Source organism: Lacerta agilis, chromosome 8, assembly GCF_009819535.1.
Source record: "Lacerta agilis isolate rLacAgi1 chromosome 8, rLacAgi1.pri, whole genome shotgun sequence".
In the NCBI taxonomy this organism is placed as follows: domain Eukaryota; kingdom Metazoa; phylum Chordata; class Lepidosauria; order Squamata; family Lacertidae; genus Lacerta; species Lacerta agilis.
This window is the reverse complement of record NC_046319.1, coordinates 79,991,109-80,009,071: the sequence shown is the minus strand read 5'-3', so window position 1 is coordinate 80,009,071 and position 17,963 is coordinate 79,991,109. Positions and strand designations below refer to the sequence as shown.

At 47.4% G+C, this 17,963-nt stretch overlaps 1 protein-coding gene across 1 annotated transcript; it reads right to left on the bottom strand.

The window, feature by feature from the left end:
• Positions 1-5,524: 5,524 nt before the first annotated feature.
• LOC117051847 (cytochrome P450 2G1-like) lies at positions 5,525-17,458 on the bottom strand. The gene is made up of 9 exons (XM_033158542.1): positions 17,275-17,458; positions 13,858-14,020; positions 12,076-12,225; positions 9,541-9,701; positions 8,081-8,257; positions 7,782-7,923; positions 6,830-7,017; positions 6,414-6,555; positions 5,525-5,751 (listed from the first exon to the last, which is right to left on the bottom strand). The coding sequence occupies exons 1-9, from the start codon at positions 17,452-17,454 to the stop codon at positions 5,564-5,566; spliced, it is 1,491 nt and encodes a 496-aa protein (XP_033014433.1). The 5' UTR covers positions 17,455-17,458; the 3' UTR covers positions 5,525-5,563.
• Between the last annotated feature and the right edge of the window lie 505 nt (positions 17,459-17,963).

Below are 17,963 nucleotides of genomic sequence, written 5' to 3'. Positions count from 1 at the left end.
GGAGAAGGAGAAGGAGAAGGAGAAGGAGAAGGAGAAGGAGAAGGAGAAGGAGAAGGAGAAGGAGAAGGAGAAGGAGAAGGAGAACCCTGCATAGCACCTGGAGGCCTTTAGAGGAAAAAGTGACAAGGAAATGTCATAAATAAAGGATAGATAGATAAATAAATAACCTTTTCGCTGCAGTCTGTTTATGCCCCGCACCCAAGCTCTCCATCCCTGAGGTTTCCAGCAAGGTTGCGACTTTCCTTAAGATCCCTGGTCCCCAATCTTTCATATCTTCCCTCCCCCCCCCCACACACACACAGTATCCAGGAAGAGGGGAAGGAGAAACACACAGCTCAATAGGGAGATTGGCATGGACGTACAGCCACGCTGGCCATTCGGTGTCCAAGCTCTGATCCTTATTAAGATAAAAACGAGGGCTCCCTCCCATGGCTCAAATGTCTTGCAAACGCCTCTCTGTGCCACCACGCCTACCTTGCTCGGCTGCTCAGTCTGTCCTGCTCCCTTCTCAAACTCCTAGCTGCACACAAGCCCACACTCTTTGCAGCGTCTTACTGAGTTACCCAGAGGAGGGAAGCCGTGGAGGAGGAGGAAAGACCTGGGAGTCGCCCTCAAACCCCACCCACAGTTGCAGTAATGAACCAAGCCACCCTCCAAGTGTCCCTATTTTCCAGGGAGTGTCCCTGATTTACAGAAGCTCCCCCCCCTCCATAAAATACTCATGTGATGAGTTAAAAATCAGCCTTGAAAATCAGATAATATGAATATTCTTTACTTGGACTTTGTTATTCTAAACCATGTGCGATTGTTCTCATTCTGTGTGCCTAGTTTTGTTTTTTGCTATTTAATTTTCATCTGCTGTTACAACCGCTCTGTTTTATGTACCTTATAAAATTGGGAGGGGGGGAATCAAATCCCAAATCCAGTCTCCCCCCCAAAAAAAAAAAAAGTCCTCCTGAAAATTCGTCAGCCTTTTAGTGCCAATTTATCCTCACATTGCCTTTTTTATGCACAATTGCCTAATAAGCACATTTCCCTAATGCAATAAACCATTTCCTTAATGCAATGCATCTGTGCATGTTATTATTTTCTATGTTGTAGACCTTTTTATGCATGCTTTGTACTGCCAGGATATGCATCTTGGTACCCTTTACTTGGCTGGCGGGTCTTACACTGCAAAATTCGGAAAAGTGCAAATTTCAAGGGATGGCCGTGATCCAGTTCGTGCTTCCGAAAGCACACAGCCTCCAATGAAATAGCTAGCAAGTATTTCCAACTTCCCTCAAGGAAGGAAGGAATTCTAATTTTTCTTTGCTGCGTCATATTTACAAGCACCATCTTGTTTCTTCTTTTATCCTTATCAAGTCTAAACCAGGGATATTTTAAGTCTAAGCAAAGCTGTGCAATTAAATACTTAATTATAAATAGAAGTCCATCTGTTGTTGTTGTTGGTGTTGTTGTTCAGTCGTTCAGTCGTGTCCGACTCTTCGTGACCCCATGGACCAGAGCACGCCAGGCACCCCTATCCTCCACTGCCTCCCGCAGTTTGGCCAAACTCATGCCAGTCGCTTCGAGAACACTGTCCAACCATCTCATCCTCTGTCGTCCCCTTCTCCTTGTGCCCTCCATCTTTCCCAACATCAGGGTCTTTTCCAGGGAGTCTTCTCTTCTCATGAGGTGGCCAAAGTACAAAAGTACTTTGGCCACCTCCATCTGTACTTTTCCAAAAAGGGGGGGGTTTCTTGTCAGGGAACTGCCCTCCACTGCTGGTCAGAGTCCTGGTGGGCACCATCAGCCCAAACCCCTTCTCTCCAGTGACTCTTTGGCCAGCGAGTCTTCCAGCAGCTCCTCTGGGGAGGAGGAGTTACGCTCAGGCAGCCAGGTGGAGGGAGGGCTCCAGGAGGCTGCTCAAAGACCCAGCACCACTCGGCAAAGCAGATCTGAGGGGGAGATGCCACTTCCGTCGCCTGAGCTGCGCAGAGGGGTGGGAAGACCGTGAAGGCAGCATCTCAGGATGCCGCGATACCTGCGTTGGGGTCGCAGCCGGAAGAAGGCACTTCCGGATTCTTCAAGCGACTAGGCAGTCACGTTTTTGGTTAGCTCCGCTTGTACATAGTTTTGGCACAATAAATTAGTTTGTAGGCAAGGCGGATTTCGTCGTTACTCGTGAGCGACTGGTACGCGGATCTGACAGGTTCCTTAATGAGGCTGGGCGTAGAAAAACAACTGTAGATATTGAGAATGTAAGGACGCTTAGGGGTTGCTCATGAGTAACAGTCCAAGGCGAAGAACTTCTAAAAACTAAGTTCTTTATTGTGCAAGCTATGTACAGCAAAGCAAAGTCTCAAGCGTCCTCTCAATGCTCAGCAGTGTCCAGGAATGAACTCTTTCGGTTTCTCTTCCAGCAGAAAAGCCTCGGAACCCTGAAACCCCTCCTTCTTCCCTCCTGTGACCGACCACGTAGCGTGGGAACCTGACCTCTATCTCTGCTTTCCCTGTGGTGTTGTGGCTCTCCGACCCCTTCTGAGCCCCTGCATCGCCTTCCTGTCTCCCCCTCTCCTTCCCCGCCTGAGGAATGTGAAGAATGCGAGCTCCCACTGGAAGAGGGGGAGGGGGAGCTCGTAAACAGCGGACGTGGATCCCTGTACTCTAAATGCTCCTGCAACGCCGGCCGTAGCGGGGAGGGGGTTTTCCTGACAGAGAAGAAAACCAAGAACATACCAATCACCTCTGTAAATTCCAAACACCATGATGAGAATCTCTTTGAAGTCCAAGCTTAAACATCAGGGACTGTGCAGTTCTGCAGCTTTTTTCCTCAGTCTTCTTCGGTCCAGACTATGTCTATTTATTGTCCAAATCTAATTATTTTATCAAAGAGATATTTCCGGCTATGGGAGTGACTTCGGAGAGTGCCAGCCGTGTTGTGCTCTGGGACCCAGCGTACTTGCCACTTGCATTTTGTTGCAAGTTGGCAATCTCGGATGGTCTGTGGGTCTATGACACAGTCCTCCCCCCACCCCGGGGACTCTGCCAGGGCCAATTACCCCCATATTGACCCTGAATTTTCGGCACAGCTGAGGTCCAATCGTATGGGAGTCAGCCATTTCCCACCACCGGAAACAGGAAACCTTGTCACTTTCAAAGCTATTTCCTTTTGCCACATTTGTATTTAAAGTTCTGAGTTGTCTCAAGTCACAAGGTAGTGAATTATTGGTAATAGCTGTTGGTTTTCATATAAATTAGTTGGCTTCAGGCACCAAGGCCATTGGAGACCAACTCTATACTACAAAAATGTCTGCAAATGGTAATCAGATTACCTTGATGCCTGGAGATATTAGCAGTGACCAGAGGAGGCATGGCCACTGGAAGGAGCACAGAGAGAAGAAACGCCCTGGTGCATCTGCAGCAGCACATCTGGGCACCTACATCTGCCCCATCTGCAACAAAACATTCTCTCCTGCGCAAATCTCTACAACCACAGCAGGCGCTGTAATTCTTTAATGGTTTTACTTCACTCTCAAAGGTTCCCTCTTCCATTGTCTCCCAAGATAGAAGGATGTCAACCAGTTATTGTACATCTGTGGTGGGCAAAGGTTTGTGCATGTTTGGTAAGTAGCTATATATAAATACATAATGCTATTAAATTTAATTTCCCTCGCCCATACTGCATGTAAGAAGGTGTATAAATATTTTTCATGCGATATTCTTTGCTGCATTTTTTTTAGCTACAAGGTGTTATAAGAATTCTATTTTTTTAATATTAATATTTATTGAAGATTTTAGACATAACAAGAAGAAAAAGGAAAAAAAGAAAGAAAAAAACACAACAAAGACATAACAATATAAAACACCAACATTAAAATACAAAAATTAAAACTTAATATCTTAATAACAAATTCATAATTTCCTCACATCTTAATTGGACTTCCTCCTCTCTCCACCTTTTGCGTCCCTTGCTATTATCTTTTGTAACTTCCCAATTCTTATACTTATACCTATTTTCTACTACAATATCTATTCATTTAAAACACCTATATCTCTAACTTATACAATAGCATTATCCTTAAACTTAAACCTTTATCCAATTCATACCTTACCATTGATATCAATATTTATCTAACTTTAATATCTACAGCCTACCTTGCACAAAAAGGTGTTATAAGAATTCTAAGGTCTCAAATATAAATGTTCATAAATGTACAAGGCGAACACATACATAAGTATATAAACCACGTGTCTGAAATAGTACAGGAGAGCAAGCCTGAGGCCATTCTGACTCTCCCAAATTGACCTCAAATATTTCTCTGCAAGGAGAAAAGTAATGGGAAAGCCTCCCCATTGTCTTTTGCTCACAAATCCTCTCTTAAGGGTTCGTTTGTGTATGAATAATAGGGTGAGCCTGTGACCTGGATTCAGGAACTAAACCATCACAAAAGTATTACCAGGCCGCCCAAGTAAAGCAATCAGTGACCATTATCAGGTATCCTGGCAAACATGATTTCTGCTGTAGACTGCCTCCTTCTGTGATGTATATGCGTATGTTGTTTTGGGGGGTGGTCTTAGGCAATTTCAAAAGTCTGTATAAGGGCTTGTACACCATTGTTCTGGGTTCTCTCCTCCCTTCTGCGTGTGGTGAGTGGGACCCTGTTGCAACAGTTCCTTTAATAAAGATCAGGCTTACTAGCAGCTTTGCTTCTCAGTATACTCTGGTTGGCTTCTGTTATTTTCTCCTACCTATAGGGAACCCACTTAAGGACTCTATATGGGCTCTTGGATACCCCATAAGGGAAAAGGAGCAGTGTTGTTGTTTTTCTTATAACAAAAAATTCCTTCCAGTAGCATCTCAGAGACCAACTAAGTTTGTTCTTGGTATGAGCTTTCGTGTGCATGCACACTTCTTCACGAAAGCTCATACCAAGAACAAACTTATTTGGTCTCTAAGGTGCTACTGGAATGAATTTTTTATTTTATTTTGTTTTGACTATGGGAGACCAACACGGCTACCTACCTGTTTCTTATAACAGTTTGGCGAGCCAGCCAGGAGTTTCGGTTGACCGGATTCAGGGGTCGAGGGATTAGATATATTCATTTTTTGCAAATGTTTTATTTTTTTCAATAAATGTGCAATTCATTGTGGCTGTTTTCATACCCTTTGTGAATTCCACCCATCCATCCATCCAACCTTTATTGGCATAATTGGTATTATTACTTTCCTTAGTGGGTCGTGCAAACCGATATTCTGATGGCAGGGCAGGGGACACAGGGGATGAGTTCATGGAGCCAAGAGGGAGGTCCTCCAGAAAAGCTTGGCAACCATTGATTTAAACAGAAATACAGCTCATCTCATCCTAGCAGGGAAGGAGACTGTGGCCAGGTGAGTTGGATGCTTGCTCTGCCTGGTGCCCAGAAGGTGTGACCTCAAGGCCTCTGCTGATTTCCTTTTTTGTGATGGTGTTCCTTCTCCTTGCATGGGGACTGTCCTACATGGCCAATCTCTCAGGAGTGCAGTGGTACTGAGAGATAAACCGAGATCTTCTTGCTCCCCAACGCAGGAAGGGAGAGATCAGTGATGGCGCCGGGACACGGACAGCTGGTATGTTGGGGGCACCTTCCCAACGCCCACGGCCGCCGGTGCGAGGCTGATCTGGCTGGGGGGCACAGGGGACTGGAGGGTGAAGGCCTGCAGGATGGTGGTGAAGAAGAGGAACAGCTCCATGCGGGCCAACCCTTCGCCCATGCAGATACGCTTCCCTGCCAGGAGAAAAAACCAAAATCTGTAGGGCAGCGTCAAGGGACTGTAACAGGTCAGGAAGAGGAATTGAGACGCGAAGTGCCGTCAGCTTTTATTCGCAATAGCAAAAACACAACAGAGTTCATCTGGGCTAATCTGCCCTAGTTGAAGACGTTGCTGCAGTTTAAATATATATATTTAGAGAGAGAGAGAGAGAGAGAGAGAGAGAGAGGGTTGCAACATGGGAACAGGCCTTTTATGCAGTGGCCTCCCGTTTGTGGAGTGCTTATAAATTGTAAATCTTTAGGTGCCAGGCATAATTGTTCCCCTTTAAACACGCCTTTGGCCTCTAACTATCTGTGGCCCCTTGCATTGGGTGGGGGGTTTGTAATGTATTCTTTTAATGGGGTTGATAAGTGGTCAACCCAGCCCCTCTCCCACGCTGTCCTTGGCAGGTATAATGCAGGAGAGCCCTGCAGGATCAGGCCCCCCTAGCCCTGCATCCTGTTCTCCCGGTGGCCCCCAGATGCCTGTGAGAAGCCAAGACAAGCAGGACCCAAGAGGAGGTTCCTTTCTGAGAAGGACGGCCCGGAAATGAATCTCATAGGAGAGAGACCACCCACCAGCCCCACTCCCCTCCCATTGGAACGGAAGGAGCCCCCTCTCCCCACCCCCCATGTACCTGCTGAGAAAGGCATGAACGCATCCACCTTCTTGAAGCAGCCTTGGCTATCCAGGAATCTCCCCGGGTCAAAATCTTGAGGGTTGGAGTGCTGCTCTGAGTCATAGTGGACGCTGCTCAGCAAAGGATAGACGTAGGTCCCCTGGGAGAATAGTATTTATATATATATATATATAAACATAAGAAGCGCCTGGGTACTGGATCAGGCCAAAGGGAGCCCTTCTGCTCCAGCACCCTGTTCTCACAGTGGCCAAATACCCCCTTAGGAGCCTCTGGACCTGGAGGTGGGGGGCACTGAGCTCAAATCCTGTCCCCACCCCACCCCCTCCTAGGAGTCTCACACCAATTGCATGGAGGGCCAAAAGGCTGGATCCTGATCCCTCCGTCCTTGCTGAGGGGCCTGCTGGGGATCTAACCTTGGGGATGACGTATCCCTTGAAGTTGATGTCTTTCGTGGCAGCGTGCGGAAGACTCATGGGCAGGATATCGCTGAATCTCTGGATCTCGTGCAAGACAGCCTCCATGTAAGGCATTTTGTTCCTGTCCTCAGTGGCTGGGATCCGGTCCCTCCCAATCACTCGATCGATTTCCTCGTGGAGTTTTTCTTGGGGGGGAAAGAGAGCAGTTGAGCTGAGATTCCTGCATTGCAGGGGCCTGGACAAGATGACCCATTGGATCCCTTCCAACTCTACGGTTCTGTGATTCTCTGACTGAGCACCTGTTCACAATCAGGATAGGACCGTTTCCACCACCCAAAAAGATCAACTTCGAATTTTGGGTTCAGTGGCAAGGAGTGCCTTATGCCATCCATGGCTGGCCCTCCAGCTATGGCCATTTCTGGACTGGGATAGCCTGGACACGCCTCTACATGCCGTGTTAATCTCACATCTTGACTACTGCAGTCATTTCTAGTGGGGGCATCCCTTGAGGGTGGAAATTGCCTATTTATTTATTTTACTGCTAGGAACCAAAGGAGGGGAGGGGAGGGGGCTTAAATCACAGAATCATGGAATTGTAGAGTTGGAAGGGATCTTCAGGATCTCGTAGTCCAACCCCCGGCTCTTGTGCTCAAATCCTGTTTGCAGGTTTCCCGCCGAGCCTCTGTGAAAAGGGGAGGCTGGACTAGATGGGCCCCCTTTGGCTTGATCCAGCAGAGACCTATGAAGGCCTTTTCAGAAAGACATGATGACAGACCGGTGTGAAGATGTTGAGCTTTCTCAAATATATAAACAATCCACACGCCACTCTGTGGGGACATGTGCCCTTAGGGTCAGGGCTGCTGCCTTCCATTGTCAGCTTGTTCTGTCCCTGTAGCAATTCATGTGTTTCTCGCGTGTTGGGGGGGGGGGGTCCTCCTTCCACCCTCACCTTGAATCTGCGGGTACTTCAGCATGGTGAGGAATCCATATCTCAGGGTGGTGCCGATTGTCTCCGTCCCAGCGAAGAACAAGTTGAAGGTGGCCATGACCAAATTCTCCATACAAAATTCAGAATCTGGGTTATTCTTTTCCTGCCAAGAGATCGAGGTCAGCTATGACGCCTGCATTGCAGGGGGGGTCAGACTAGATGACACTTGGGGTCCCTTCCAATTCCACAATTCTCTGAAACCTGCAGACAGCACATTTGGGGGGGGGCAGATGATGGAGACGTGGAAGTTCATTCCTTACCTGATCCATCTTAACTAAGAAGCAGTCGATGAAGTTCTGGGGCTCACAGGGATCCAGCGAGGCTTGCAGTATCTTGACCCTCTCCTCTATGAAGCGGATGATCTCCTGGGAACATTTGCTGCCCATGTGGTGGGATCCGGGGATCTTCTCCATGATCTCCGGGAAAATATTGTACAGCTGCGGGGGGAAGAAGATGGGGAGCAATGGAAGAAGAAGAGAAGAAGAATTTGGATTTGATATCCCGCTTTATCACTACCCGAAGGAGTCTCAAAGTGGCTAACAACCTCCTTTCCCTTCCTCCCCCACAACAAACCCTCTGTGAGGTGAGTGGGGCTGAGAGACTTCAGAGAAGTGTGACTAGCCCAAGGTCACCCAGCAGCTGCATGTGGAGGAGTGGGGAAGCGAACCCGGTTCACCAGATTACAAATCTATCGCTCTTAACCACTACACCACACTGGCTAGCTTTAGGTTGTGCCTCTTGCAAACTCAGATTCCACAAAAAGACGCGTGTTGAGGCTCACACGTGTTGAGAGGTGGTGAACTCTCCTTCCTTGGAGGTTTTTAAACAAGTTGGATGGCCCTCTGTCAGGGGTGCTTTAGCTGAGATTCCTTGATATTAATGTGGAGCCGGAGTCGAGAGTCGATTCAAAGAAAGAACCCAGGAATTATTGGTATGAACGCCTTCTTCAGCTGGGAATATCAATAATGCATACAAATCTATCAACATTCTATAGCAATGCATCAAAATACTAAATTTCTCGACTCCGGCTCCACATACAAAACAACTTTTTGAATACTTTTGGATACGGACTTATACATCATTTGTTGCAACTCATGAGTAGGATTTATTCCTAGTATTGAAATTTCTGGCCAGAGTTCTTTGTGTGTGTGTGTGTGTGTGTGTGTGTGTGTGTGTGTGTGTGTGTGTGTGTGTGTGTGTTTTTTAGCTGAGATTCCTGCATTGCATGGGGTTGGACTAGATGACCCCTGGGGTCTCTTCCAACTCTAAGATTCTTTGATTCTATGACACTATACAGGGACCCGTTTGACTACAAGATCTTATTTGACTCAATGCTTACCTTCCAAACCTTACTGAAAGACTTAAAGTGACCTTAACAGAAAATGCAAACCATCGCTTTCGTTTCCATATGTTATTTATGGTTGGTTTGTTGCTGTATATGAGCGTTTCAAATTGTCGCAATGCAGAATGATAAATAAAGAACGTAAAAATGATAATGGAGATGATGGCACACAGGGGAGTAGAATACTTTTATTGTTTAATAAGTATTCATTTGCAAAGAGAACCACTGGAACTGGGCTGCATCTTTGCCCTTTTGCCCTTCCAGACTGTGAAACTTTATGGGTTTTTTAAAAAAAATTATTATTCTTTGCTTTTTCAAAAATGATAGTGATAATAATTAAGGTGTAGAGATATTGGGTGAGGCTCCGTCCGCCCTCACCTGAGATGGGGCCAGGCTGCCCACGCGGAACCGTTCTGTGATCAGCTTGGTCAAGGAGATGAATTTCTCGTCGTTGTACTGGAACCTATTTCCAAAGACGATGGAGCAGATGATGTTGGAGGTGGCTCGGCTGATGACGGTGGTGGGGTCAAAGGGCGTCCCTAGTGGCGAGGCACAGACAGCAGGAGGGAAGAAAGAGTATTCTTATTATTTATGTATTTAATTATTTCATTTTCATTTTCACACTTGAAACAGTAATCCAAATGCAAGAAAACAAATACGGTCCACGCAATTAATGTTGACTTCCCTCCCAACTCCTTCCACGGTTTATTTTGTTAACTTCTTTTCCGCTACATATTATAATTTGCCCCCATTTTTTTTCCTCTCCAGGGTTACCATATTTTTCGCTCCATAGGGCACACTAGACCATAGGGCGCACCTTGTTTTTAGAGGAGGGAACAAGAAAAAAAATATTTTTCTGGTTTTCCTCTTCTAAAAGCCCTGTTTTTTGTGTTTATTTGAGGATCAGCTAAAAGTTTTGCAGCTTTTTTGCAAAGGGAAAAGCCCTGTTTTTTTGAGGATCAGCTAGAAGTTTAGCAGCTTTTTTGCAAAGGGAAAAACCCTGTTTTTTTAGGATCAGCTAAAATTTTTGCAGCTTTTTTTGCAAAAGGGGAAAAGCAAAGAGGGGGGAAAGCATTTTTATGGGGTGCAACTCACATTTCTGCAGCTTCTAAAGGAAAGGGAGCCTTTTCTACAGTTTCCAGACAGATAATCTAATCAGCCAGTCGCATGTCGCTGGGGAAACAAACAACCTCCCTCTGCAGCACATTCAACAAAGGAGGGCGGGGCTGAAAGGGAGCCAGGACTCTTATCTCTCTCCCGATCTCTTGCTGATCAGCTGCTGAGTGGGGTCCTTTCAACACCCCCTTTTCTCTTTGTAAAATAAAAAGCATGATCCTCTTTTGGCCCCTGTGCAATTCAGCTCCAGGGACACCCATTTGCTCCATAAGACGCACAGATATTTCTCCTTACCTTTTAGGAGGAAAAAAGGGTGTCTTATGGAGCAAAAAAATACAGTATATCTCAATATCTCTTACTGCTGGATTTACTCTTTTACTGTTAACCTTTTAATACGTTTACAACGAGTTTCAGGTTAATCTACAGAACATTTCCATTCCTCTTCTAATACTTTATTGTCCTGGTTTCTTATCTTGTTTCCCAACCTTGTCATTCCTAACTTCGTCTTGCCATTCCACCTTCGTTGGTATTGTATATACGCCGTACAAGCTGCTACAAGAAACATTCTGCATTTCGCAAGAGCACACAATGGCTACACCAGCCTCTCAAGTGCGGACCCAGCACTACAGAGTTTTTTAGAGGCAACCAATCTTTATGAGGGATGCAGGTGGCACTGTGGTCTAAACCAGTGTTCCTCAACCTTGGGTCCCCAGATGTTTTTGGCCTACAACTCCCATCATCCATAGCTAGCAGGACCAGTGGTCATGGATGATGGGAGTTGTAGGCCAAAAACATCTGGGGACCCAAGGTTGAGGAACACTGGTCTAAACCACTGAGACTCTTGGGCTTGCCGATCAGAAGGTCGGCGGTTCGAATCCCCACGATGGGAGTGAGCTCCCGTTGTTCGGTCCCTCCTCCTGCCAACCTAACAGTTCGAAAGCATGCCAAAAAGTGCAAGTAGATAGAATCATAGAATCCTAGAGTTGGAAGAGACCACAAGGGCCATCCAGTCCAACCCCCTGCCAAGCAGGAAACACCATCAAAGCATTCCTGACAGATGGCTGTCAAGCCTCCGCTTAAAGACCTCCAAAGAAGGAGACTCCACCACACTCCTTGGCAGCAAATTCCACTGTCAGGAAGTTCTTCCTAATGTTTAGGTGGAATCTTCTTTCTTGTAGTTTGAATCCATTGCTATGTGTCCGCTTCTTTGGAGCAGCAGAAAACAACCTTTCTCCCTCCTCTATATGACATCCTTTTATATATTTGAACATGGCTATCATATCGCCCCTTAACCTTCTCTTCTCCAGGCTAAACATACTGAGCTCCCTAAGCCGTTCCTCATAAGGCATCATTTCCAGGCCTTGGACCATTTTGGTTGCCCTCCTCTGGACACCTTCCAGCTTGTCAGTATCCTTCTTGAACTGTGGTGCCCAGAACTGGACACAGTATTCCAGGTGAGGTCTGACCAGAGCGGAATACAGTGGTACTATTACTTCCCTTGATCTAGATGCTATAAATATCTATATTTATTTATAGCATCTATATCTAGATGCTATGAATAGGTACCACTCTGGCAGGAAGGTCAAACAGCGTTTCCGTGCATTTCGGTGTCCCGTTGCACCAGAAGCAGCTTAGTCATGCTGACCACATGACCCGGAAAAACTGCCTGCGGACAAACGCTAGCTCCCTCAGCCTGTAAAGCGAGATGAGCGCCACAACCCCAGAGTCGTCTGCGACTGGACTTAACTGTCAGGGGTCCTTTACCTTTAATCTTTATGAATTTCTTCAGGGACCTACCTTGTGTCTTATGGAACTCCTCTGCCAGGCACTGAGCCTCTTCCTGGATCCGCTCCTCGATGGACCGTTTCCCCATCCCGAAATTCCTCAAGGTGGTGAGGCTGAACCTCCGGAGCTGCCTCCACCGATCGCCGTTGGCAAAGACCACCCCTGGCCAAGCAACATTATTATTGTATGTATGTACAGGTATGTGGAGACCTAAAAACACCACTGAGCTGTTATAATATAAGTCAGTGGTTCCCAAATTTTTCTCCCCTATAAAAACCATTATTTAGAATATTTATTTGTTTATCGCATTTATATATTAGATCTATTGGAATAACGGTTTGTGCGACCCGTTAAGCAAGATGATGATGATGATGATGATAATTTTTATTTGTACCCCACCCATCTGGCTGGATTTCCCCAGCCACTCTGGGCGGCTTCCAAACAAAAATCAAATACATTAAAATATCACACATTAAAAGCTTCCCTAAACAGGGCTGCCTTCAGATGTCCTCTAAATGTCAGGTAGTTGTCTATCTCTTTGATATCAGAAGGGAGGGAGTTCCACAGGGCGGGCGCCACTACCGAGAAGGCCCTCTGCCTGGTTCCTTGTAGCTTTGCTTCTCGCAGTGAGGGAACGGCCAGAAGGCCCTCAGCGCTGGATCTCAGTGTCCGGGCAGAACGATGGGGGTGGAGACGCTCCTTCAGGTATACAGGACCGAGGCCGTTTAGGGCTTTAAAGTTCAACACCAACATTTTGAATTGTGCTTGGAAACGTACTGGGAGCCAATGTAGGTCTTTCAGGACCGGTGTTATATGGTCTCGGCAGCCGCCCCCAGTCACCAGTCTAGCTGCCGCATTCTGGATTAATTGCCGTTTCCGAGTCACCTTCAAATGTAGCCCCACGTAGAGCGCATTGCAGTAGTCCAAGCGGGAGATAACCAGAGCATGCACCACTCTGGTGAGACAGTCCACGGGCAGGTAGGGTCTCAGCCTGCATACCAGATGGAGCTGGTTACACAGTGATTACACAGTGATATTCAAGGCAGCAGCAACCCGATTAGAACTGTTTATTACTACGAATTCCACAAAATTGCGGAACTTCATCCAGCAACACCAACTCTTCAAAGCCTGGTATTCACTGACATCTCCAGCGCCCTAATCCGACCACCTTTTGTCTCTTAGCACCCTTCCAGGTGATCCCACTAGCACCCCCAGTAGACACTACCACTCACTTTGGGGACCCCTGATGACATCCATCAGCATTTCAAGTTAACATGAACTCCTTGATAGACGGCCGGCAATAAAGAAAGCAACAATTTCCCAGTAGAGGTTGTCTCTTTGACATTCATCATTTTAAACATCGGCCAAGTAACGTGTTACGAAAGTGAATATACATGGGTAAAGTGTGCATATATTTGTGAAACTAACATATAAAAATATGGTTATTGATTATCAATATTAATCACCTGCACTTCACCCTAAGGTGAATAAATGTTCACAGTTACCTTCACACACAAAAACAATACTGTATTTTTTCGTCTATAAGACGCCCCCATGTATAAAACACCCCTTATTTTGGGGAACTCCAAATTAAGAAAACACCCCTCAGCACCACCCATGTATAATTTTAAACCTAATTTTTTGGTGGTAAAAAAACCCTAGTCTTATACACAGAAAAATACGATAATTTGCAAACCCATATACTATGCCCTCCAAAAAGGTCAGCGGAGAGATTGGGAAATGGGCTGAGCTGCGCCCCAAGCCCCCTTTCCCCGCAAGGATGGGCCCCCTCACCATGCTCATTGAAATCCTTGGAGAAGGACGGCAGCTGCCCTCTGCCACTGAAGTCCTCTGCCTGGTCCACCAAGGCTTCCTTCACCGCCTTGTAGCCGCACAAGACCACGACTCGCCGCAGCCCCAGGTAGACGGTGAAGACCGAGCCGTAGGCCTCCCTCAGCTGCCGGAAGAAGAGCGTCAGTCCCTTTTGAAGGGAACTTTCCCTGCCCCTCAGGTTGGCCCAGGTGTGCACAGGTGAGGGGGTGGGACCGGGCGGGAAGGGAGCCTCACAAGGATGGGCAAAGGGATGAATGGGCAGGAGCTCTGGGGGAAAGACGGGAATCGCTCCTCTCCAAGGCCTTCCTTTCCTACTACGAGGCATTAGCCAAGATTATTAAGGGAACCCCAGCTTTTCCAGGAGCTAGGAAGCTCCAGCAGGGCATCACTTAGCCAACGCTCCTCAGGATTCAACACACTTCTGCTTCACTTTAAGTGCAGGTATGCTTTGCTCCCCCTGGGTTTATGGCAAAATTGCCGTGCCCACATTTCTGTAGGTTTTTTTTTTTTTTAATAGGGAATCTTTCACTGTCAGGGAAATGTCCCCAGCGCAGCACAAGGTGGTGGAAGGGCTCTCGGGATGCTACAGAGAGCCCCGGGCCCACCTCACTAGCAGCACCTCCTCTGGCAGCAGAGGAAGCAGCGAGGCTTGCATGGCTCTGTCCCTCTCCTCCCCGTAGAAGTAATGACACAGACACGTTATTCCAATTGTAATGGGCGTAAAGTCCACAACTTTATAGGTTACGGATGTTGAGCGGTATTGGCTTAGGCATTGGACCCTATCAGCTATATCCGACCCCAACCCGTGTGTTGGGAGTCAGTGAAGGGTTAACCACCAGTAAGGAACCCCAGCGATGAACATCTCCCAGAATTCCCCCTGTGGTCACCGTTAGGGGCGTGCCTTAGGCCCTCGGCTCCCCGGGGTTTGGACAGGGCCACGCCCCCGGAATACCCTTCCATTGAGGGGCAGTTGATGACTCTACCTCCCCCCCCCTTTCATACGGAAATTTCCAATGCCTAACCGCCAAACCAAAAGTCGCGACGATTGCTACGAGGTAGGTGAAAAAACCCATCTTGGCTAGGCCAATTGGGAAAAACTCCTACCAGCCCCCCCGGCCAACCAAGGCGACCAACCGAAGTCCGTAGCAAGGCCGATGCTAAACCTAAAGGAAAGGTGGGCTGGTGAACCTAACCAGCTGGGAAGCAGGACAAAGAGGGCGAGCTTCCCACTTGCCACACAGTTTAAAGGGACTTAGACACGCCTCCCCATGCCGACCTGATTGGTCGGCCTGTGGGGAGGTGCGGGAATGGGCTTACCAACCGCACAGGGGCGTGTTCGGGTCATGACGCCAGCAAAGCCACCTCCTGATGAACAGAAGTGGGCTTCCAGCGGGGTGGGGCATGCATTTCAGGGTATGGAGGGAAGAGGCTCTGAAGATGCTGGACAGACCCTGCACTCCCCTAGCTCAAGGGGCGATGAAGGAGACGCGCAGCTTCCGGCACCCCAAAGGCGTCGAGGGGTGAAACGAAAGGATGGGAGGCGGGGTTTCCGTATACCGAAACTCTTTTGTTGGGGGTCAGAACCGGAAGGGGCCATTCCCGGATTCTGACGGTGCTTGATACAGACATGAACTTATTAGCTCTGCACTGTACAGAGTTTGCACAATAAAACTATTGAAGGAAACTTGGAGTTTCGCCTGCTTACTCATGAGCAACTAACCGAGGACCTTACATTTCACCTTTCTGATCAAAGGTGTGGGCATTGGAAGAGTTGCTGCCTGCTTAACTTGTAGGGGTGTGTGTGTGTGTGTGTGTGTGTGTGAAGCAGCATTTATATATTCCATCATTTCTATTTCACATAGCAAACCAAGTTTTCTGTATTCCTTCGGTGTGAGAAGTTTTCCTGGGCATAAGTTTAAGGGGTCAACTCAAAGACCAGCGTGCATTATAACCAGGGCCGGATTTAAGTTTGATGAGGCCCTAAGCTACTGAAGGTAATGGGGCCCTTTATATGTCCAGCTGTCCTTCGTCAACAACTAATTGTCGCTTTTTTGTGTTGAATATATGCTATGTAGTAATTTATGGACCTAATAGGTATCTCAAGCCATTTGCGCATGTTGCCATGCAACCAGGCCATGCAGAATGTCGGCACCCTATATATAGAAAGGAGCAAAGCAGTGATATTTTATGGAGCAAGCTAGCAGGCCCATTGCTTGCATCACAGGAGCCTACACAACACCAAACACTGTTGCTGTATGTAGGTTTTATTTTATTTATATTTTATCTTATATTTTGGTAATGTACATCCAGGTTTTTTTCCACTTTAATTTTTTTTGGGGGGGAGCCCCAAGAGAGTGGGGCCCTAAGCTATAGTTTGTTGCGCTTATACATAAAACTGGCACTGATTATAACGTCGGCAAAAGATCCTAAATTTCTCAGCAGTGGGTATATGAGCATGCATGAGTACTGGCTGAGAACATCTGAGTCTAGCCTTGAGTCCATAAGATCGTGGCCACTGGTCCCATCACCTCCTGGCAAATAGAAGGGGAAGAAATGGAGGCAGTGAGATATTTCACTTTCTTGGGTTCCATGATCACTGCAGATGGTGACAGCAGTCACGAAATTAGAAGACGCCTGCTTCTTGGGAGAAAAGCAATGACAAACCTAGACAGCATCTTAAAAAGCAGAGACATCACCTTGCCGACAAAGGTCCGTATAGTTAAAGCTATGGTTTTCCCAGTAGTAATGTATGGAAGTGAGAGCTGGACCATAAAGAAGGCTGATCGCTGAAGAATTGATGCTTTTGAATTATGGTGCTGGAGGAGACTCTTGAGAGTCCCATGGACTGCAAGAAGATCAAACCTATCCATTCTCAAAGAAATCAGCCCTGAGTGCTCACTAGAAGGACAGATCCTGAAGTTGAGGCTCCAGTACTTTGGCCACCTCATGAGAAGAGAAGACTCCCTAGAAAAGACCCTGATGTTGGGAAAGATGGAGAGCACAAGGAGAAGGGGACGACAGAGGACGAAATGGTTGGACAGTGTTCTCGAAGCTACTAACATGAGTTTGGCCAAACTGCGGGAGGCAGTGAAGGATAGGGGTGCCTGGCGTGCTCTGGTCCATGGGGTCACGAAGAGTCGGACACGACAGAACGACTGAACAACAACAACAAGTGGGAAGGCTATTGCCTTCAGGCCCTGCCTGAGGTCTTCCCAGAGGCCCCTATCTGTTCACTGTGGTGGGCGAGAGGAACCCCCTTTGGACAGATCCAGCAAGTCTCTTCTCATGCTCTCTCATCACCACAAAGATGGATCTCTGACTGCGGAGCTGCTCCCTGGCTTACCTTGCAGCTTGGTAGGGAGGCGAATGCAGACTCACCTTCTCCAGGGACTTGATCATGTTATTTGGGTCCAGTTGCAGAAAATTCCCCAGGATGGGGAGCGGGGTGGGTCCGGGGGGCAGGAGGCCCTTGTTGCTTTTGCCCTTCCATGCCAAGCCCAGGAGGACAACCCCACAGACGCAAAGTAGCAGGAAGAGAGACCCAGAGAGCAGTTCCATGGAGGACTCTGGCCAAGAGATGCCCCCTCTGGGCTATGGGGAGGCGCTGAGAGCCACAGCTGGACTTATAAGGGCGGCTGGGGAAGTCCCAGTTCTCCACATTGGTTATCCAGTAACTCCCGGTCCTCCGACCCATTTCCAAGCCAGCTGGGGGGACTTTGCCATTTCTAATCAGGAAGTTAATTTGTTAACTTATCAAGGATTACTCGATAACCATAAAAAAGGGAATTTCATTGCAAATGTTGGACAGGGCACTGGGAACGAATGAGAGAGGGGCTCATTAAGGTGGACGGGGAATTGCCTTTCTCTTTATGATACTATGAGGCTCACATCCGCACCGTACCCCTAAAGTGCTATGATTCTATTTTAAATGGCCATGGCTTCCCCCAGAGAATCCTGGGAAGTGTAGTCTGTTTCAATATGCAGAGAGGTGATCACAAACCCTCCCTATTCGTCTCCCAGAGCTACAGTTCCCTGAGAAGAGGAACTCTGTTTATTTCATACAAATT